The sequence below is a fragment of the Gracilinanus agilis genome, chromosome 2, assembly GCF_016433145.1.
Source record: "Gracilinanus agilis isolate LMUSP501 chromosome 2, AgileGrace, whole genome shotgun sequence".
In the NCBI taxonomy this organism is placed as follows: domain Eukaryota; kingdom Metazoa; phylum Chordata; class Mammalia; order Didelphimorphia; family Didelphidae; genus Gracilinanus; species Gracilinanus agilis.
Genome location: NC_058131.1, coordinates 390163805 through 390186696, shown reverse-complemented (window position 1 = coordinate 390186696; position 22892 = coordinate 390163805). Strand labels below are relative to the sequence as shown.

The window sequence follows — 22892 nt, the reverse complement described above, 5'->3', positions numbered from 1 at the left end:
AGAATAGCTTTAGAGAAAGTAAAGAGTGAAGAAAATAAGAGTTCTCACCAGTCTTCATGGCCAAAAATGTAAGAATTAAAATTAGGAGACTGGCTGTAGATTAACAATTTTATAAAATCAAAAAGAGTAGGATGAAAAGAGGGAAAAATAGGAGAGTTATATAAAAGGTACTTAGCTGGCTAATCTGTGACCACCATTTTGGGCCTCCTTGTTACACTCATCATGAATCCAGTCAGCATCCTCAACACACATGCCAAGAGCCTACTTCCTCCTTGCCTCACCTTTATAAAGTCTTTTCTCCATCCACTCTCACATGTCACATCTCAGGAATCAACTGTAATTTTCTAATTTGCCTGGGCTTCCCAGGGGGCAGTACCTGGGAAATCACTCTGCTGTCTTGCAATATTCTTGGATGCCTTGCTTCATTTTTCTGGCTGTTGTTCTGCCCTTGTGACTAAATTTATCCAATGATTTTCCTCACACAGTCTTCGCTTGCAGCCTGAGTTCAAGTTCACACCAAGTACTGGTAGTCAAAAAGGGGAAAAGGATAAATTCCCTTTTCACACTAAGCAATGGGGGTTAAGTGACATGTCTAGGCTCACATAGCTAGGATGTTTCTCAGGCCAGATTTGAATTTAGGACCTCCCATCTCTAGGCATGGCTTTCAATCCACTGGGCTTCCCAGCTACCCTGCTTCCACAAAATCTTGTCAGGCAGGTAGATTAGAGTGTTACTCTATATAGGTGAGCAACGGCCTTATTACATACTTTCAGGGAGCCTGGTAAGGCATTTGTTCCTATTCAGATGTTTCAATGGCTCTCCTCATGTGCGTCAAGCCATTCTTTGGCAAGAATGAAGGGGAATGACTAAGATGTGGTAGAGTCTAGAAAAATAGTTGCCTTTCTTTCTTCCCCTTGTAGATTGACTAAGACAGGCCTCAGAGGGGCTACATCTCCCTTCTCTTCTACCTTCCTAACTCTTAATAGACACAATTGTTTTCCCCTTTCCCTAGTTCCCCTACTCTGACAAAACAATGCTTCCCCTTTATTCCTACAAACTCAAAAAAAAAAAAAATGGAGACATATGAGCGAGAATAAGTGGTGCCTCTCCATTTCAATTTTTTAGAACATTAGTGTTTCTGGGATGACTTGCTGTTTCTGTCATTTCTTCTTTAAAATATGTATATTTTAAAATTCTATTTTGTTAAATATTTTCTAATCACAGGTTTAAAGTTTTTGGACAATCGTTTAAAAAAATTTTGAGTTTCAAATTCTCTTCTGTCTCTTATCCCTCCTTGAGAAAGCAAGCAATTTCATATCATTTTGACATGCAAAACATATAGCTATCTGCTTTTAATTCTTCAGACTGCTGGAGTTTATGGAAGCTGAAAGCTCTATAGATTCAGGGCAGTAGGGTCCCTGGTTGCCCAAATTTAAAACTGAAACATGGTGAGGAAAGAGTTTGGTATCCCTCTATGAATCCCAGTGGAAAATTCTTTTTTTCCCCCTGTTTGGCAGCATTCCTATTCTCACTTTAACTAGTTCCCCCACCTCTAGGTGTGTTGTGGTAAATTTAGAAATATATGAATATTCTCAGAAGAAACCATTGTAAAGTATAGCATAAAAGCAGTGAGCTTTGCCCAACTCTGTGTACTTTGTACCTTCTCAGTTTTATATAGTGCCAGGACACTGTGTTGTACTTAATGCATATGTTAGTGGTTCTTGTTAGGAACTGCAGCCATGGATTCTCCTACCCAAGAGCCTACCAAGGGGGTAGAGTTAAAAGTCATGGCTGCTGAAGGCCTTAATTCTACTCCTATTCCCCCAGCCACTATGTCTACTCAGCGACTGCGGAATGAAGATTACAATGATTATAGTTCTACAGAGGTGAGCCCCTCTGAGACCCCTTCCAATGGACTAGACAATTTCTCCAATTCAAGTTCCTACCAACGGTTTGGGGAAGTCAATGGAACAACGTAAGTGGCATTCTTACTTTGTGGTGGCTTTTGTTCCTGGGATTCTGGATTTGCAGAGACTACTTTGGACTATTTTTCTTCTCTTTATCAGTAACCCTAGGTGGTATTTGTGTTATTCTCTGTTTTATATTTCACGAATTTGAGGTCTGGGCACTTTGTCCTTGAGAATCTAGTTTGCTTCTTAGACTTTGTTCTTCCCTGGCCTGCTGGTCCTATGAAGCTCTGGATACTTTTCAAAAAATTAAATTGGTCCTGTGATTTCATTGGCATAAGGGGTGAGGAAGCTCCTTGTACCATGAACTAGCAGTGGGAGGACTGGGAAAAGCCTGTTGGAGAAGATGAGATTTGAGTTTTGTCTTGAAGAAGGCCAGAAAAGCCAGGAGGGAAAGCATCCTCAGCAGGGGACACATTCAGTGAAAATGCCCAGAAGAACAGAGAGAAGGCTGGTGTGCCTCATCACAAAAAGTATTGTACTGGAGGGTGAGCCATATTCATTAAGACGGGAAAGATTTAGAGTCCTGTTATGAATGGCTTTTATAGCCTAGAGAGTCTATTTTATTCTAAAGGCAATAGAGAGCCCCTGGATTTGATTCAGTAGGAGAATGATATGATTGGTCCTGCTAGGACAAAAAGAGGTAACCATGAATGTGTGGTTCTTTTATATCATATAGATAACATTGAAGCATTTGGGTTATTTGTTATCTCTCTATATACAATTGACCACTATACATTTACAGCTTAAAAATTGGAGGCAATTTTGCCAAGAACAACAATAGTATCAGTAAAAACATTCCCACCTTGCTCCTGCTAGTTTCTTTAAGTAGAAAGGTTTGGGGTCTGGGCTTGAGGAGGAAAAGAGACATATGGTATTTGGATATGCCTTCCCATTCCCTACTCTAGCTCCAGTGGGTAGGTAAGGAACCCATGGCTCAGAGAGGGGAAGTAAAGTTTTTACTTAGGGCAACATACACCTTCACTAACGTGTTAGAACCAGCATTTGAACTCAGATCTTCTTTGAAGGTATCTTTCAGCCTTTGGTTTCCATGAAATATTCCAAGATCCCCAGAAGCTGAGTTTTTTACCTTTTTTGTTTGTTTGTTTGTTTGTTTTAACCCTAGGGGTTAAATGACTTGTCCTAAGAACTAGGAAATGTCTGAGGCCAGATTTGAACCCAGGACCTCCCATCTCTGGGTCTGACTCTCAATCCATTGAGCCTCTCAGCTGCTCTGCTAAGGTTTTTTTACCTTTTGCAGAGACTGCTGTTTTTCTTCATTATTCAAGAAGCATTCTTTATTAGCTTTGGGGGCATTTTCTTTTTTTTTGTTTGCAGATTTTCTGTTCATTTTTTGTTCTTAGGACTGCCCTTCCCAGAGAGATTTCAGGTACTTATACTGGAAAATTGGTACTATGCTGATAGGTTTCTACAAGCCATAGTTTAGTCATTAACACAAGTCAGTGGTGCTGAGAGAGTACACAAGGGATACCCCAACCTGCTGCTTTGTTTTTGTCTGCCCAGTGCTGGAGCTGCAGCCAGGGGGCAGATCTGGCATTGGGTCCCATCTCTCTAGTCTTACCCTCCATTGTCCCTCTTCATTACTGCAGACGGCTCCAAACCTTGATCCACTTACTGAAAGGGAATATTGGCACAGGTCTCCTGGGGCTGCCCCTGGCAGTGAAGAATGCAGGCATCTTGGTAAGAGGCACTGGAAGATGGAGGGAGGAATGCCCCGACACGTGGGAGAATATATATATTGATTGCCTTTATGCCTTTTTTTGGAGGGGGGGTTGCGGTTTGAAGCTGTTGTTTCATTAGAACTCATAATATAGAAAGAAACTTATCTACTGATGCCCTTGCTAACTCATCTTAAATCTTAAGAGACTTGTTACTTGAAATATGAGAGGTTAAGATTTACCCTCGTGTATCAAATTCAGGATGCAATCCCAGGTCTTCATGATTGCCTGGGTAGCCTCCTATTTGCTATATTATATTACTTTTCTGTGTTTTCCTAGTATTTTAATTTTAAATAGATTTTTATAACTGATTAGAAAGACTATCTCTTTGCTAGAAAACAAATTCTGCATGTATTGGATATGGCCCATAATTTATACTAAGAGTACTCTTTAATAACAGTACAATATTCTGGGTGTGTGTATATGTATACATGTATGTATATATACACATGTATAGATGTATGTGTGTGTATATATATATATATTTATATATATATATTTATATATATATTTTTAAACCCTTACCTTCCATCTTAGAATCAATACTGAGTATTGGTTCCAAGGCAGACAATGGTAAGGCTAGAAAATGGGGCTTTAGTAACTTGACCAGGGTCACACAGCTCATACGTGTCTGAGGTCAGATTTGAACACAGGTCCTCTTGTCTCCAGTCCAGGCTCTCAATCCACTGAGGCTTCTAGCTGCCCCCTTTTTTATAATTTCTAGGAAAGCTCTTGGCTAGGTTCTCACCTCTTTTTCTTATTGCATCAAACAATAAAATGATCAAAAGCATTTATCAGTTATCTTCCCCATAGGGAGTGAGTTTGAAGCCAACCCATACATCACTGTATCTCCATGGTCCACAAAGGGTTTGTGTAGCCTGTGGAGAAGGCTACTCTATATCTTAAATTATTAACTTGGACTCATTGTTTTTTAAGTTATTCTTTGAGTAGATCTTTGTGTTCAGAGGTAACCTCATTTCCTTTCTTTAGAATGTTCGCAAACGTAGATTATCCAGGAATTCCTCTTAAGCTAATCCTTAAAAGCTCTCTTTCCATTTCTGCTCAAGTCATTAGAGATTTTTTTCTTATTAATACCCTCTATCAACTCTGAACATGGCTTGTCTTCTAGCTTCTTTTTCTCTAAAATATTAGATTTACTTGAAAGAGTGCTAAAGTTCAGGCCAGTTTCCAGTTTATAGAATGAGTCTTTATTATGTTTTGCTCACCAGGACTGCCTAAAAACTTTCTCCTTGAAACTTGGAATTAATCACTTTTTTCAAAAATTGTTTTTATTGGCAACTTTTACTTTTACATTGCCTCGATTTCCCCTTGTATCCCTCCTTCTTCTTGGAGAGCCATTCCTTGTAACAAAGATTTTTTTTTCAAACAAGAGAAAAAGAAAAAGAGGAAGAAGGGGAAAAAATTCAACAAAAGCAAGTGACATATTGGGGAAAAAAAACCACTCTGAAGTTATATGCAGTGGTCTACACCTGTGAACCCAAACCCTCTTCAAAGTAGTGGGTTCTCCAGGGGCATTTCAATCAGTTATATGACTAACCTTTTAAAATCATTTTTGCTCTATTCTTCTCTCCTTCACTACCATTCTCCAGATGGGCCCTCTTAGTCTGATCGTGATGGGCATTGTGGCTACGCATTGTATGGGCATCCTAGTGAAGTGTGCTCATCACTTATGCCGTAGGTAAGACATTTTGTCTCTATTCTTGGATGAACATTTGTCCTTTGGCATTTAATTACCAACTTTAGTTCTATTAAATTCCATTAAAATTGTCTCTTTTCTTAACTCATACTCATTGCTCTTATGCAGCTTATACCAATGCACAACCTGTACCTCTGTTGTTACTTCTTATATTTGTTATGACTCACATCTGACTCTTCTTGTGTGTTTCGTATTCTTTGGTTTGGGATCTTTTAGTTAAGGTACTGGCTCAAGACCATATCCTAATTCTTTGTTCTGTAATGCCTGGAATATTGACGCTGATTAGTGACTGCCTAATTTTTAGTAATTGAATAGGAGGACAATCCAACTAGGGGGTCAGTGTGATATTTCTCTATTACTAATAATTAGTAATAGAAAATAGTGATTTTACTGTTCCTTTTATGGGTTCTTGTCCAAGCTTTCTCATGAACTTGGTGTTTTTTGACCTTAAGTAAATGGGCTTCTCTTAATATTTCCCAGTGAACTATGACCATATCAGAGTGGTGTTTAGAATCCTAATTTTTCCATCCCCCAAGATAAGATGCTTTTCAAGAGGTATCTGCTGACTCTTACTATCAATATTATAACTGGTCTAGATTTTAAGAGTCTGATAATGTTGGTACTCATAAAGAACTATTGACTGCTCTGGGTCTGCTTTGCTACTATCATTCTCCTTCTCCTGATTTTACAGGTCCCTGTAATTGGGCTAAACCAATTCTTGGTTTTTTTTCCTTCTTCATAGGCTACAGAAACCCTTTTTGGAATATGGAGATACAGTGATGTATGGGTTGGAAGCTAGTCCCAGCTCTTGGCTTCGAACTCATTCCCTATGGGGAAGGTAATTAATAAATGCTTTTGATTGTTTTATTGTTTGATGCAATATGAAACTTTTTTTGGGTATGCATGCATACATGGCTTCTTCTTTTCTAATGCTCTTATTAATTGCCTACTGAGTGCAAAGTACTGTGTACTCTGAGAGAGAAAAGAAAAGCATAAGACACCACTTATCCTAAAAAATCTTTCATTTTAATGGGGGGGTAATATGAATATATACCAAAAAAAGGAATAAAGACAAATGAAAATAAAATAGTTAAATTCAAGGTAGTTTATTTGGAGGATCCAGAAAGGTTTTGTGTTGTACTCAGCTTTATCTTCAAGGGAGAGTGTGTATATAATCTAAATTACAGAAGATTCTCCTTCCTTCCCTTCTCAACTCCCAACAAAAAGAATTTCTCATTGCTACTTACCCCCTCTCTTACTAGTTTTAACTATAGATATGGGTAGATTTTCCCCTGCTTTCTGTATCTTCTACCTTATATATCTTCCTTTAGTTTTTAAAAAAGATTTTTACTTTTAACCAGAAAAAAATAGTTTGAAATGAATAAGATGAGGGTTTATAAACATCATGTAATTTGTGAAAAGAAACATGATTTGATATTTAGAATCTTCCCATGTCTTCATGCCTCAATATTTTCAGTGACACTTACCTCCAGGATCAAATATGAAATCTGTGACCTTTTAAAACTCTCCATTACCTGTCTTCTTCTTGCCTTTCCAGTCTTTTCACCTTATTCCCCTCCATATACCCTATAATTCAGTAAAATTTCCCTCTTACTGTTCTTCTTACAAGATAATCCATCTTCCCATTCAATGTATTTTCATTGGCTATTCTAGAATTCCTTAAAGTCTCTGCTAAAATCCTACCTACTACAAGAAGCCTTTACCAGTTCGTCTCAGTGCTGGTGCCTTCCCTCTGATATTACTTCTGATTTACTATATATGTGTGTGTGTGCGCATTATGTGTGTGTATGTATTACACACACATTGTACACTCAGAAATATATGTATATATATTGTATGTACATAATTGTTTGCATTGAACTCTTGTATGTAAATTATAAGGATGATATTAGAAATTAGGTATTATTATATTAGTTTAGAGATAAGAAGTAAAGAAGCTGGCTTGAGAAAGAATTAGAGTTTGAAGCAGACCTGAGAGAGAGTGTTGGTTTCAAATGTTGACAGTTATAATGGTTTTTCTGTAACAGTTACTCTCTCTGGGTGTGGCAGTTGGTCTCTGGTAGTTGGCAGTCACTCACAGAGACTCTCTCTCCTGTCTGAGGTAGACGGAAAGGAGGGAAAGACCTGAAAGAGCTTAGTATTTTCCTTTTTCAATTTGGGAAACACTAGTAACTATTGCTGTTTTTATAGATTGTTTTAACTCTGAGATTGTTTTAACTCTTAAGAAAGACCTGGTCTTTGGTTTGGACTCTGAGTCTGCTAAGGCTCAGAGTTCTAACTTGATTCTTGTTGAGACTTAACCAGCTACCCTTTGTTATTTTTATAACTTGAAGGCAAAGTTAAGAATTATAAGGATAACTAGTGTTAGTTTATTTAGAATAATAAAAATTGGGGCTAGTCAGATCAGGAAGGATCAATGTAGTCTGTGGACGCAGGAGAAGTGGTTCCTTGCAGAACCAGGGAGTTTTATTTGGGTGGAGTTAGAATCCCTTAGAGTTAGAAATCCTTTTTATCCTTATATACTCTCAATAAATAGTTTATTTTTTATAACAAGAGTCTCTTTAGTGTCCTTGTGCCTGGCCCTAAAGAGTTCATTTATGATCTTCACTTCACTGATATAAATTGAAGATACTTTGCAAGCACAGCAAACAAGAGTATCTGAAATCAGTTTATAAATCAACAATCATTCCATTGCTGTATTAGTTTTACAGTCTGCCTTTTATTTTTACAATATAGTTATTTGCATGCTGTCTCCTCCTTTAGAATGCATCCTGTATAATTAGAATCTGCTCCTCAGTAGGTAAACATGTAAATAGGATGCTGGGATTTAGAATCCTGGGGAGCAGATTCTAATTATATAATCCCTAGTGTTTAGTATATAGTAAGAACTTAATAAATTCTTGTTGATTTGACTTTGTTTTATAAATAAAAGGTTTAATTTGATGAGGCTTTTTTTCACCCTTTGAAATGCTTCATTTTAAAAATGAATTATCTTTTTATTCTCTCATCTCTAGGCGTATTGTGAGTTTCTTCCTGATTGTCACTCAGCTGGGCTTTTGCTGTGTATATTTTGTATTTATGGCTGACAACTTTAAACAGGTAGGGTGAAAGTAGATAAAGGTGGTTGACAGACAACTAAGTGGATCTTCTGCACTTGGACTCCTTTTTTTTAACTATTTTATTTTATTTTAAATTTTTTCCCATGGTTACATGATTCTTGTTGTCTCCCTCCTCTCTTTCTTCCCCACTCCTGGGGGAAATTGCTTGACAAGCAATTTCACTGGCTTATACATGTATTATCACTCAAAACCTATTTCCATATTGTTCTTTTTTGTAATAGAGTAATCTTTTAAAACCAAAACCCCAAATCATATATCCATACAAACAAGTGATAAATCATGTTTTCTTCTCCATTTATACTCCAACAGTTCTTTAGCTAGATGTGGATAGCATAGATCTCTCAGAGTTGACTTGGACTCCTTTCTAACTGACCTAAGTAAAAAAAAAAAAAAAAAGACCAAAAGTTTTACATAGCTGTTGTCCCTTTGGGGTCAGTCTCTTTTGGGGATCTATAAATAGATTTAGATTCTAAAATGTTAGGGCCTGCAGGAATTTCCCCAGGTGTGGTCCTCTCATCTCCAGGAAAGATTGCGGCAGACCCAGGCAAGCAGAGGAAGTCTGTGCTATCCTCAAAACTCTTCAAAGGTTACAATTTAGTTCAGTGGAGACTCATTAATTGCCTGTTTTATGCAAAGCCCTCTGCTATGTTGGAAGAGATGGGGTGATTACACAAATATTGCCCCTTCTTTATGTAGATTACTATCTACTAAAGATTCCATAAATTCCTTCAATGCTTTGTAGGTTCATAACTCTTAATTTGGGAAGTTCTTTATACTGAATTCCTCTTGATTGATTTTTTTTTCAAACTCTCACCTTCCATCTTAGAATCAATACTGTGGTTCCAATGCAGAAAGGTGGTAAGGGCTAGGAAGTGGGGGCTGAGTGACTTGCCCAGGATCACATAGCTCGAAAGTATATGAGGTCATATTTGAACCCAGGGCCTTCTGACTCTAGGCCAGGCTTTCTATCTACCGAGCTACCTAGCTTTACCTCACTTGATTTATTTTTAAAGACTTTTCCCATTTTTTTCCTTTTTCTCTTCCTATACTTAAGGTGGTAGAAGCAGCCAATGGGACAACCAACAACTGCCATAACAATGAGACGGTGTTGCTGACACCCACCATGGACTCCCGACTCTACATGCTCACCTTCCTGCCCTTCTTTGTGCTGCTAGTTTTCATCCGAAACCTCAAAGCCCTGACCTTCATCTCAATGTTGGCCAACATTGCCATGCTGGTCAGCCTTATCATGATCTATCAGCACATTGTCCAGGTGTGTATTTGCCCAGGCCCACAGCCACTGCCCAAGTCGTTTGACATGGAGATCTTGGGTGGAAATTCTTTCCACTTGTTATTCTTAGTCTCCCACTTGTTCACTGCTTTGTGGTAGAGGAGTCACAAAGCAGCTGTCTAATGATTTTGGGGCACCCAGCACTTCTGGAGCAAAGTATCCACTTTGCTTCCTCAGATGACTGCTTGGGGTTTTCCTGGTTGAATTAGAAAGTGGGAAGTGTGAGGAAAAGGATGCTCCCCATATTCTTTCTCTCTGGCTAATTGAGCTGCCTGTAGCAGACCAGTTAGGGCCAGCTGTAACTGGTTGTCATACCACTTCTAATTGGTTAGTATACGGTGGAGACTGGCCTGATGCTAATTGATAGCTCAACTACCCAGGAAGCTTGATAGTAAAAAGAAGGGAGTTATCTTTTCCTTCTACATTTTTAAGCTTCCCATGTCTATATCTGGGCTTCTGTTAGTACAAAATTCTTTTTTTTTTAAACCCTTACCTTCCGTCTTAGGATCAATACTCTGTATTGATTCTAAGGCAGAAGAGCAGTAAGGGCTAGGCAATAGGGTTTAAGTGACTTGCCTAGGATCACATAGCTAGGAACTATCTGGGGTCAGATTTGAACCCAGGACCTCCCATCTCTAGGTCTGGCTCTCAATCCACTGAGCCACCCAGCTGCCCCCTAGTACAAAATTTTTGCATGTGGTTGAGACCCAAAATAAACCAAGTACTCTTAGTAGATAAAGAAATGGAAAGAGCACTAGTACCTGGATTGGAAACCCATTGAAAGATACTTTTTTGTTATCATTCAGTCATTTCAATCATGTCTGACTCTTTGGATCCCCACTTTGAGGGCTTTCATGGCAAAAATGCTGGAGTGATTTGCCATTTCCTTTTCCAGCTCATTTTACAGATGAAGAAACTGAGGCCAAAAGGTTAAGTGACTTGCCCAGGGTCGAACAATGAGTGTCTGAGACTGTATTTGAACTCGGGTCTAACTGACTCCAGGCTCAGTGTTCTATCTATTCTACATCTATCTAGCTGCCCCACCTCAGGTACCTACCTTTCCAGCCTTATTTTATATTGCCATTTCTCTTGAGCCTTTCCAAAGAACTTTTTAACAAATCCTCATCATCTGTCTTAGTATCAATTCTAAAGCAGAAGAGTAGTAAGGGCTAGGTAACTGGGGTTAAGGGACTTGCTCAGGGTCACACAGCTAGGATGTATGTATAGTCAAATTTGAAAACAGGCCTGACTCCAGGCCTAGAGCTCAATCCACTTGTGCTTCCTAGCTGCCTGCCAAGGAACTTCTGACAGAGTCAGATATACTGAATTGAGCTGTAGGATAGTTCCTCCCTGCTGGGCTTGTAATAGTCTTCAAGCATTTACTATGACAGACTCTGTTAGCATTGGGAATACAAGATGAAAATCAATCAGTCCCCATAGTCAAGAAGCTTAGGTTCTAAAAGGAGAGACAATACATGTATAAAGTCATTTTGCAGAAGAGGCACTTTGGCACCTGGGGAAGCCTCATGTAGGAGGCTTTTAACTACTTTTCCAGTCTTGGATAGATTCTTAAGAATCAGAGATGATCATGGTAAGATGAAAAAAGCCTAGATTAAATTAAAAAGACTTAATTTTAGGTCTTCCCTCTGGAAGCCACATCTACAGTTTCTCTAAGCCTTGTTTTTGAAATCTGTACAATGAGGATAATTCTCTTTTCCCTCCCTCGCAGGCTTGTTTGAAGATAGTGCTTTAGAAATCTTATTGTAGGGGCAACTAGGTGACATGGTGGATAGAGCGACAGGCCTAGAATTGGGAGGACTTAGGTTCAAATGTAGCCCAAGACATTTCATTGGGCAAGTCACTTAACCCCAATTGCCTAGCCCTTACTGCTCTTTTGCTTTGGAACTAATACTTGATATTGATTCTAAGACAGAAGGTAAAGGTTTAAAAATAAATAAATAAGTCATATTATACTATCAAAATGTCTTTGAGTGGAGCCAAGTTCTTTTGTAATTCCTTAGACTATTTATACTAATTTTTCCCTCTCTAAAGTAGGAATACCTTCCTCACCTACCATGGAGGCTGGCACCTAGTAGATCCTAAATAAATGATTGTTTATTTTAATGCATGTTGGATTATCTACATTTTCTGTAAAGGGCTGATTCACATTCAAATAGATATTCTTGGTAAACAAAGATTTAAAACAAAAAAAAAAGGAAAATACTTAAATTTATCTTGGACCCCTAATTAACTAAAATGCTTATTTTCAGGTGGTCTCATCTTTGAAATATTCTCATGGTATAGACTCAGAACTCTCTACTGTAGTTACTTTGTCAATATAAATGGGTTGTCTCAGGGAGTAATGAATTTCATCTCTGGAGGTGTTAATCAGTGGCAGGATAATTATTGTCAAATATGTTGCAGAGGGAATCCTTGCATAGGGGGTGCAATCCTCAGGAGATTCTCTGATTAGGACATCTTGATTATAACTCCTCTCGGCATTATTAACTGATTCTACAAAAACACATTAGGTAGAATGGGGAATTTAGTTCCATAGGAACATTACAAATATTCAATTAACTGAACATTACAACAAGGTTTAGGATGTTATAGCATAGGGTTTGATTACTAACATATTGTTATTAATGATACTACAGTAAAAAGATTGTGAAGGCAAAATTATGTGGACTATGCCTATAGTAGCTCCCCTTTGTTTCTTAAGCTGTTGATCATAGTTTACCTTTTTTTAAAAAATATATTTTAAAAACCCTTACCTTGTGACTTAGTATCAGTTCTAAGACAGAAGAGTCATAAAGGCTGGGCAATTGGGGTTAAGTGACTTGCCCAAGGTTATACCAATAGGAAGTGTCTGAGACCACCTTTGAACTGGAGACTTCCTGTCTCTAGGCCTGGTGCTCGATTTACTGAGCCACCCAGCTACCTCTTGGACATAGTTCTAAATTGGTTACAGAATGGTTCGAAGTTCCACTAATAGTATATTAATGTATCTGTTTTCCTCCAGCTTGTTGTTTTCCTTTTTTTTTTTTTTTTGGTCAGCTTTGCCAGCCTGATAATATAAGGTGGAACTTTAGAGTTGTTCTGATTTTCATTTCTCTATTGGTGATTTTGATTTGCTCTAGCTTTGCATTTTGTCATTTAGACAGTCTTGGTGCCTCTCCCTTGCACTTAGGGTTCTTAGTTATTTTCATGCCCCAGACACCTTTGCTAGCCTGGTGAAACCTGTGGACTATTTTTCAGAATGATATTTTTAAATGCATTAAATAAAATACATTGGTGGGCTTGGTAGTGCATGCCTATAATCCCAGCTACCTGGCAAGTGAAGCTGGGCAGATCTCTTAAACTTGGGAATTCCAAGCCACAATAGGTTGTACAAGTTGTGTGCCTTCACTAAATTCAGCTGTCGAGGTTTGGGATGTCCTAACTTCCCTAACCTTTGCCTAAGGAGGAGCATCAACCCAGATTATAAAAAGATCAGGCTAATTAAATCTCCCATTCTAGGCAGGAGTGGGATTGGACCTGTGGGTAGTTCTTCCACTTGCAGCCCAGGGAAGATAGGAAAACCCAGTCTTTTAAAAAATACCCTCCCCAGAATATATAGGGTTACAGAGGAAATTTCCTATGTCTCATCACTCTTCTGCCTTGAAATGATGAAATGATGCACAGTATTGATTCTAAGGTAGAAGGTAAGGCTTAGAAAAAATATACTTCAATGGATCCATGATCACATTGGTGTGAGCATCTTAACTGTGACTTCACATCCTATGATGTTCTTGTCTCTGTCCTCCCATAACTCCTACATAAAGAATTTATACAATACTCATCTTCAGGATCTTTAAACATTTAATGGACATTTATGCAGTGCTCAGGCTGTTCACATGTTATGTTCTGCTCTCATTGCATGACTGGCCCCCTCCTAGAGGCAGAGTACAAAGATAGGACCTAAATGTGTAGGCCTTCTAGCTCTTATGGGCAATCTTTTGAGCTTGATGTGTCAAAATTCACCAAAAAACCAAGCATAACTTGAGTGGTGTGTCACTTCGAGGAAAAAACATAATTTCGCAATATTTATAGTTTAAATAACAAAAATATATAATTATAATATATAACTGTATTTAATAAACCAAAAACTAATTATTTAACTTACCTGCTTAGTGACAGTTTTTTTGGCCTATAGACCTCCAGCACAGAGTGTCTACACTACACTACAGCAAATGTTTCATCCTCAGCATGCATTCCCCTACTTCTCTATATATGAATGTATGCGGCCACCTGTCATCAAAAATGGCTATGCTTGTCAGCACATATAGCTTTGCCATCAGGATCTTATGGTGATCAACTCATTCTTTCTGATTTTTTATTTTATCACATTTTTTTCCTATTATATTTCTTTCTTTGCCCTGGCACAATTCCTTTTTAACAAAGCATAGAAAAGAAAGAAATCAAAGCAGTTCAACACAAGTAATGAATGCATCAACCAAATTTGACAGAATATGCAGTATCTGACACTCATCTCCAAGCTCGCATGCATTTTCTCCTCTTTTTCGGGCTAGAACTCTGTTTTGTTAAAGTTTCACTGTGCTCATTTGGGATTTTTTTTGGTTGTGCTATCCACTTAGATTGCCAAAGTAGTCAAGTTATCTTTTGCTTTTAATTTTGTTTTAAAGTGCATATTAGTAACAGTTAAAATATTAATAAAGTTATCTTGCTTGTCTGTGACCCTTTCTGCATTTTTCTGTGTGTATTTTTAACATTGACTTTTCTATTTTCTTTTTTTAAACATAGTTTCTACTACTACTGACTGCCACTCTCTGTGCTTCCACCACCACCATCACCAAATAATTGGAATTAATTTTGTAATATGCAGAAATCAGTGGCCATTTCTGCATATTACAATTTGTAAGAAATAATAATAGTAAAGCACAAAAATGTATGTTTCATTCTGTATCTCTAATCCATCACCTCCCCATCAGAGGTGGTAGGGTTGCTTCACCATTGATCTTCTGGTGTCTGGATTGGTCATTACATTGATAAGGGTTTATGGTTTTTCACAGTTGTTTTCCTCCTTTGTATTTTTTTAAGTCATTCTATACATTTTTCTCCTGGTTCCTATCATTTCATTTTATGTTGGTTCATACAAGTCTTAGCAGTAATATTAGCTACCTTTTATATAGCACTTACTATGCACTAGGTCCTGTGTGAAGAACTTTACAAACTTTCTCTCACTTTATCCTCACAAAAACCCAGGAAGGTAGCTATATACTCTGTGAAAGAGGGGACTGTTTTACTTGAACTTTGATCTTACTGAAATATGTTTTGATGTCCTACTTTTTCCCTTCAGAAATCCTGAATTACTCTTATAATAACAGGTAATCTCTTTATCTGTGTTTCTTTTAGGGAATCCCAGACCCTAGAAACTTGCCATTGGTAGCAAATTGGAAGACATACCCTCTGTTCTTTGGTACAGCCATATTTGCCTTTGAAGGCATTGGAGTGGTAAGGTTTGAATTCAAATTAAAGTTGAAAGCTTTCTAGTGAGGAATACAGTATTCCAGAAACAAATGGGGGAAATACTAGAAGAATATCCCTGTTGGAAATGATCTTCTGTGGTATATCTGTTCAGCAGTCACCATTTCTCTAGTATTGAATCTAGTAAATTTTTAAAGACAAAGCTTATATTGATTTAATAATACTTAGATTTTACCTCCTTTCCTATCTACTTGATCACTAATATGTATCAAATGCTTCTTTGTTAACACAGGAAAAAGATAATACAGTAGGCTTCTTAAGGAAATAAACATGCTCCTTTCTGGCTTATAATTCTATCATTTCTATATTCTTCCCCTGGGGGAGATCTGCTGCTCTTTGATTTTATATGAATTGTGCCTTTAAGAAGATGCAGAATTTTCTACTGTAAAAATATTGCTGCTTGTGTAGAGAGCATAAGAAGGGCAAAGGGTTTTCAGTTTTATGGATTTAAAAAAAACTCTGATAGTTGTTTCAGTGTTCCATTTTTATTATAATAAACTGGAAGTTAGAAAGATTGTATTTCAAGCTAGAAAGCCAGAGGTTCAGTGGATAGTTGATGAGGAGGGTGATGAGAGACCAAGAAATATGGTGGGAAGCCCAGGCATGGAGTCAGAAGACCTGAGTTTGTCTTGATTCTACATTTGCTACTAGCTGTATGATCCTGGACAAGGTGCTTAACCTCTCTGGGCCCATTTATTCATCTGTAAAATGGACATCATAATTCTTGTTCTGCCTACTTCACAGACCTGTTAAAAGGATCAATTAAAATTAATCATATGAATAAGCATTGTAAATTTTAAAGCACTGTACATAAGTTACCAAACTTCTAATCAGTTCAATTCAGAATTCATTTATTAAGTATCTACTGAGTGCCCAGACTTTGGGGAGATTTGATAAAATTTAAGTCCTAGTCCCTGCTACCATATCACTCACTCTGATATGAAGAATGAATTGATCAACAGGAGAACTAGGAGACTGACATTACAAAAATATCTCTCCAGCAAGTGACCAAAATGATTTCAATGCCCTGCACCTAGAAGAGCCTAGGACAGTGTTGGTGAAGTATTGGCACACATGCCCAGCTGGCACTTGGGGAGCAGCTCTGTTCCCTTTTTCCCCAGTACCTGAGGACATTTTTTTGCATGGCCTGCCTTTCTGTCCAACCACCCAAAGCAAGCACTTCCTCACTCCACTCTCTCTCTCTGGTAATGCTAGAGTGGGAGAAGGGGAGGGCTCACAGACAGCTTGAATTTGCCCTCTGAGCACTCAATGCTGGCCTAAGAAGTCAGATTCTTTTAGAAGCTGTGGTGTGAGTTCAGAATGTGTTGAGGAGAGACAGACCTTCCCCAGGATGAGTGTAGCAATTATTTATGTGCTTTCTTCCATTAATCCAGATTTCTGTCGTTGAAGCTAAATGTTATCCTTTGGTCTGCAATCATTCTGTCACCCTTCCCTACCACATTTCAGATTTTGGTATGGAGTCATAGAACATCACAACTAGAAGAAGGGTCTTCAGATCTAGACCAATGTATAACTAAGTGAGAATCTCATCTAAAACATAGATATAATAATAATAATAATAATAATAATAATAATAATAATAGCCAGCATTAGGGTCAGCTAGATGATGTAGCAGATAGAGCTCCAGATCTGGAGTCAAGAATATCTGAAATCAAAACTAGCCTTAGATACCGACTAGTTGTGTGACCTGGATCTCTGTCTGCTTCAGGTTGTCCTGGTGTCTTGCTGTCCTGCTGATTAGAACAGAATTTGTTTTCTAATTGATAATGACCTATTCCCTGAGTTCTTACTGACTTTGTGGTACAAGAACATAGAAAAAGTAGGACCATTGCCTTCAGAGGTCTTAGGAACAAATTGTATATTCCATTATATTAACAACAGTATGTTAAAGAAGTTGGAGGGTTTAGTTTAGTTGGCCCTAGATTTGGGGAGATCTAATAAACTTGAGTGAGGGTGGGGAATAATCACATCTTTATTTTTTGATAGCATTTCTTTAAGTTACTTGAAAAACATTATTCTGAGAAGGCTTCACCAGACTGCCAAATGGGTCCATGACACAGAAGGCTTAAGAACCCTTCATTTATCAGCCTTGTTTGCTAGGCCAGGGCAAAGCATAAATTGAAGTTGAGAAGCCTAGGGTTAATGCCCAAAGAGAAAACCTGGAGGAGGAATCCTAGCCCAGTGCACAGCCCAGCTCATTTTTATGCCCTCAGGCACTCAAGGAAAATGAGTATTCTGATAAGATCAAACAATCTCCTGGAAGAGAGATAATTGCTTTCAGTTGATTTTCATTGTCCTCTAAGCCAGATGTAATGGATGACAGTTTGTGAAAATTAGGAAGGTCATGCTGTGGCTTCTTTCTGAGTACACTTATTTTACACAGGTCAACTGATGTCTGTTCCTTTTGTGGTTAAGGACTTATATTTTTATATAACTTTGAGTTTTACAAAGTATTTCCTTTATAATTACCCTGTGAGAGGGGTGGTGTTTCAAGAGATCTATGATTTCATCAGTGTGAGGACAGCTGTGACCACAAAAAAACAATTAACTCCTGGTGGCCAATCATTTTATTCCTTTTGTATCTTTAGCTTTCCTGGTCTTCAGACATCAGACATGTAGTACTTCTCCAGGACATGCTGAATTCTTTTCAAACTTGGTAGAACTTAACCAGGATTTAAGCTTCACTGACAATCGTTGAGCATCCAGGGTCTCTTCTGCTCTGTGAAGAAGCATCAAAGTAGGACTTAGTGAAGGAGAGAGCATAGCGAGTATTTTATCCCTATTTGGCTAATGGGGTAACTGAGGCCCAGAGAAGTTGTGACTTCCCTTAGATCATGTGGCTCCCAAGCGGAAGGGCTGAGATTATAGCCCACGTCTTCTAGGACTCTCTAGTATAATGTCCATTGTGGCAGAGGAGGCAGCATGATCCAAGAGATTCAAGTAGGAATCCAGAAACTCAGATTCCCAATGAGAAACCTGTGCTAGGTCCCTCTCTCCTAGTCCTAGTTTTATAAACATGAGGATTTCCCTTATGGCATCTGTCCCTCTCCTCTGAAAGTTGTAATCCTCACTCAGCTACCTGTCTTATTTCATGCATATACTACTGCATATAGAGAGTGACTCCAAATCAAGAAGTAGTGAAAGGGTTTCTCTTCTTTTCACTTAGTTTTCTTCTTATTCAGTTCTCCAGGAAAAAAAAAAGTTAAGCTTAGTGAGTTAATGCCTAGAGCAAAGGATATTAGGAAGAGAGGTAATTTCTATCCTATAGAAATAAAGAGGTCTTCTTTCCTCATTTTTTCATAGAGGGGTAGAATAGATCATTTCTATCCTATAGTAATGAAGATGATTGCTTTCTTTATTTTCCATAGGGAACAGAAAGCAGACTAAGAATCAACCTATTTTTAAGATTAAAGGTACATTTAGGGAGCAGAAATCTTGAAGAACAAAACATTGCCTCTTTTTGCCTTTCTTAACATTTATTTTCATCTTGTCCTCAGGTGCTTCCCCTGGAAAATAAAATGAAGGATCCCCGGCATTTTCCAGGCATCCTGTATCTGGGGATGACTATCATTACCCTTCTCTACATCACCCTGGGGTCCCTGGGCTACCTGCAGTATGGAGCAGCTGTACAGGGCAGCCTAACCCTCAATCTGCCCAATTGCTGGTGTGTAATTGATAGAGGGGAACAGAAACCCATTGTTTCTGTGGCTGTGGCTTTGAGTGTTTTCAGGAGAGGTTAGGGCAAAAGGTTGAACTGGGTGAGGGCCATGTCATACTTGCATTGTCTACCTCACAGCTTTATTTTGAGGTTAAAATGAGATGTTATAGAAGCCATATATAGATCTATAAATGCACTCATGTTTGTTTGATACCACAATGGATCTGTGATTTCCTCCTCAGAATACTCCCTCTATGCCTTTCTTATCCTTTATGACTTTTGTTTTTGTCTTTGAGTAAATCCTCCATATAGGATCCCTTCAATGGCCATAAAATAGACAAGCGATTTGTTATTAAAGTGATAATTATGAAGAACTTGGAGAGTTTATCCAGCTTTCCTTACCTAAAACCATTCCAGAAATCAAAAAGATGGATATAGAGAGAGTGGAATTAATGTCCTTCATCTGATTTCTCACTTCCCTGCCTAGCAGACTGGAGACTAGGATTGAAAAATGAAGTGTTCTACTTTTAGTCAGGATCTTGCTAAAAAGAAATTCCAAACAAGTCACTGGATCCTTTTCTGTCTCACTTTGCTCCATTTTGTGACATCAGTTAATGTTAGGAAACTTTGAAATGCTTTCTAAAAAAGTAGATGGTATTAATATAGGCCCAAAGTCTGACCTCACAAGTATTCTGTTTTAAGAGCAGATGATTATATTGTTGAGAAACATTTAACAGAAAATGCCTGAAGAGCAAAGTAACCTTTAGTTCTATTTTGGCAGATTAGCAATATTTCTGTACTTAAGAGCTCTGTTCTGAGCCTGGGAGTGAGAATGGAGTGGTCAGGAAAAATTAAGAAAAGAATCTGCCATACATCACAGATGCTGCTGCCATATAACACAGGCTAGCCAATGTCTGTATTTGTTTGATTTGTTTATCCTTTCTGATGACTAGTCTTGAAGCACTGAAGTGAGTGACTGCTTCTATCATCTATCAATCTGAGAAAGAACCTTTTCTTCTATTTCTCAAGTCTCATTGTTAATTTCCTGATGCTTGTGCCCTCTCTAATATGAATAGATTGTCCTAGATCCCTGATGGCAAACCTATGACCCGCGTGTCAGCAGTGACATGCGCAGCCATTTTCGATGACACACGGCCGCATGCGGCTGCATACAGAAAAGTATGGGGCCGCATGCCGAGGATGAAACATTTGCTGTAGAGTAGTGTAGACACTCTGTGCTGGAGGTCTGTAGGCCAAAACAACTGTCACTAAGCAGGTAAGTTAAATAATTAGTTTTTGGTTTATTAAATGCAGTTATATATTACAATTATACATTTTAGTTATTTAAACTATAAATATCGTGAAATTATGTTGGTTTTTTTCTCTAAGTGACACACTACCTGAGTTATGCTCTATTTTTTTGGCGAATTTTGACATACTAAGTTCAGAAGGTTGCCCATCACTGTCCTAGATGATAGCAGATCCCTTCCAGCTCTAACATCTTATGATGCCATCAACTGTCTTTACTTCTTGACACTATATGATCAACATTCCTCTTTCCTTCCTTTTCTCTCTACTCCTCACCTTCTCTCCCTTTTTCCTTCTATCTTGCTCAAGCTATTAGTACAGGGGCTCCTCAGAGCTCCAGTCCTATTCTGATCAGTTCAGGGGCTTTGACCTGCCCTGTTTTCCTTCCTGGGCTGATTCATCTCTCCTTAGGCAATCTTTGTTCCCCACTTTATTCCTAGGAATCAATCATATTAATGCTCAACTTAGTGTAGACACAGGACCAGGTTATTCTAGCCTGCAGCTCAGACCTCCCAAGTTTCAGAGCTCCTCCAACTTATCCTCTTCAGGTAGTCCATATTATAGGTATGCACCAGTAGGCCCAGATCAGCAGACGGTGTTTGATTTTTTGATTTTTATTTTTGTTTTTTGTTTTTTAAAGACCCTTACTTTCTGTATTAATAACAACTCTAAGATGAAGGACAAGGGCTAGAAAATGGGGTTATGTGACTTGCCTGGGATCACATACCTAGGAAATGTGTGAAGTCAGATTTGAACCCAGGTCCTCCTGGTGTCCTATCCACTGTGCCACCTAGCTGCCCCATAGATGTTTCTAAGGAATTCAAAGTTGGGTTCATAGTATCATAGAATTAGAACTAGAAGGAACCTTAGAAACTATCTAGTCCAATTCTCTCATTCTATAGATGAAGAAATTTATGCCTAAGAGAGTTCAAATAACTTCTCCAAAATCACAAAGTTAATGATTGGCAAAACTAAGTTGACGAGACTTCCTAAGATAACCAAGACGTTTTGCTTCTTTTTGTAGGCTGTACCAGTCTGTCAAGCTGCTTTATTCCATCGGAATCTTTTTCACCTATTCCCTGCAGTTCTATGTCCCTGCAGAAATCATCATCCCCTTTTTCGTCTCCCGGGTGACTGAGCGTTGGGCATTGGTGGTTGACTTCTCTGTCCGCATAGTCATGGCCTCTCTAACATGTGAGTAGAAGGAACAGTGACTTTTGTTTTCTATTTTCAACAGAGCATCTGATCCCCAAAGGCCATCAGGTAATGAGTAGAGTGTGGGGTGGGATGTGTGAGTTTCTATATCAAGAGTTCCCCATAAGAAGAAAATTACAGATCTTGACCAGAAAACACACAAAAGGTAAAAATAAGAAAAATATTTTAAAATCTGATGCCTGAAACCACAGCCCAGGGTCTTCTTAGGGGAGCAGGAGCCCAGGGCATTGTACTTCCATACCAGGCATAAAACTAATATGGTCATTTACTGTATGAATAGAAATATGGTACTCAGCAAAGATGGTTATTGCACTGCTGGCTTCTTTTCTACTCACAGTCATGCTGCAGTATTTTTTTTTCTAATAAGGCTTAATTTTCTCTCCCTATCACAACAACAACAACAATAACAACCCTTTTAAAAAAAAGAGCATAATCATGTAAAACAGATTCCCACACTGGCCATGCATCTGTTTATGTGTATTAGTCCCTCTCCCTCTACCAGGATCAGAGGCAGCCTATTTCCTCATTGACTGACCATTGAGTATGCTGATCAGAGTTCTGAAGGCTTTCAGAGTTTTTCATTTTTATACTGGTGTTAGCACACATTGTTCTCCTGGTTCAGTTCTGGGCATTTAAAAACATATCTTCTATATGTCTTCCATTTTGGTGGTCCTGACTTGTGATTTCATCAGTATGGGGAACTTTTTAATTCAGACTAGTAACTCCTCTATACTTCAGTCTTGGCTGTTTGGGGACTCTGAGAGGGTAAATGACTAGCCTAGCCAGTCACAAATCAGGGTCATCCAAGGCAGGGCTTGAATCCAGACATTCCTTCCTGATTCTTAATTCTTCCCCTCTAGCAATATCTCACTGCTTCTCTTATTTATTTCTTTTTATAGCACAGTTATTTCCCTCTGTATGTAATGTGTACATATATGTATGTGTGTTTTATATATATTCATCTGTATATTTATCATGTGTATACATATATGTACATACAGGGAAATAACTGGTATTAAAAACACAAGAGAAGAATGTAGTATATATAACTCACATCACTCACACATACACTTCTATTCAGCAACCCTTCACACTCTCAGATCTTTTATTGTAACAAAGAAAAGTAATTTTGTAGAAGAACCATCTGACAGGACATGCAACATTCTGTTGTGTCCAAGAGATGTACTCTCCCCAAGAGGAGGAAAATGTGTTTCACTATCTATTCTCCAGAACCAAGATCAGTCAGTGGCAATTCATCTAAGTTTGCATGCCTTTTAGCTTTCATTCAC

General features: G+C 38.3%; 1 protein-coding gene across 1 annotated transcript in view; it reads left to right on the top strand.

Annotated features, from left to right (window-relative positions):
* Positions 1–1832: 1832 nt before the first annotated feature.
* The window catches only part of LOC123235596 (proton-coupled amino acid transporter 1-like), a 39369-nt gene continuing 18309 nt past the window's right edge, over positions 1833–22892 (top strand). The window contains exons 1-9 of the mRNA XM_044661782.1: positions 1833–1975; positions 3578–3668; positions 5317–5405; positions 6166–6261; positions 8459–8543; positions 9618–9836; positions 15270–15368; positions 18920–19086; positions 21413–21582. Coding sequence (XP_044517717.1) covers positions 1833–1975; positions 3578–3668; positions 5317–5405; positions 6166–6261; positions 8459–8543; positions 9618–9836; positions 15270–15368; positions 18920–19086; positions 21413–21582 — 1159 coding nt within the window. The remainder of the gene's footprint in view (positions 1976–3577; positions 3669–5316; positions 5406–6165; positions 6262–8458; positions 8544–9617; positions 9837–15269; positions 15369–18919; positions 19087–21412; positions 21583–22892) is intronic.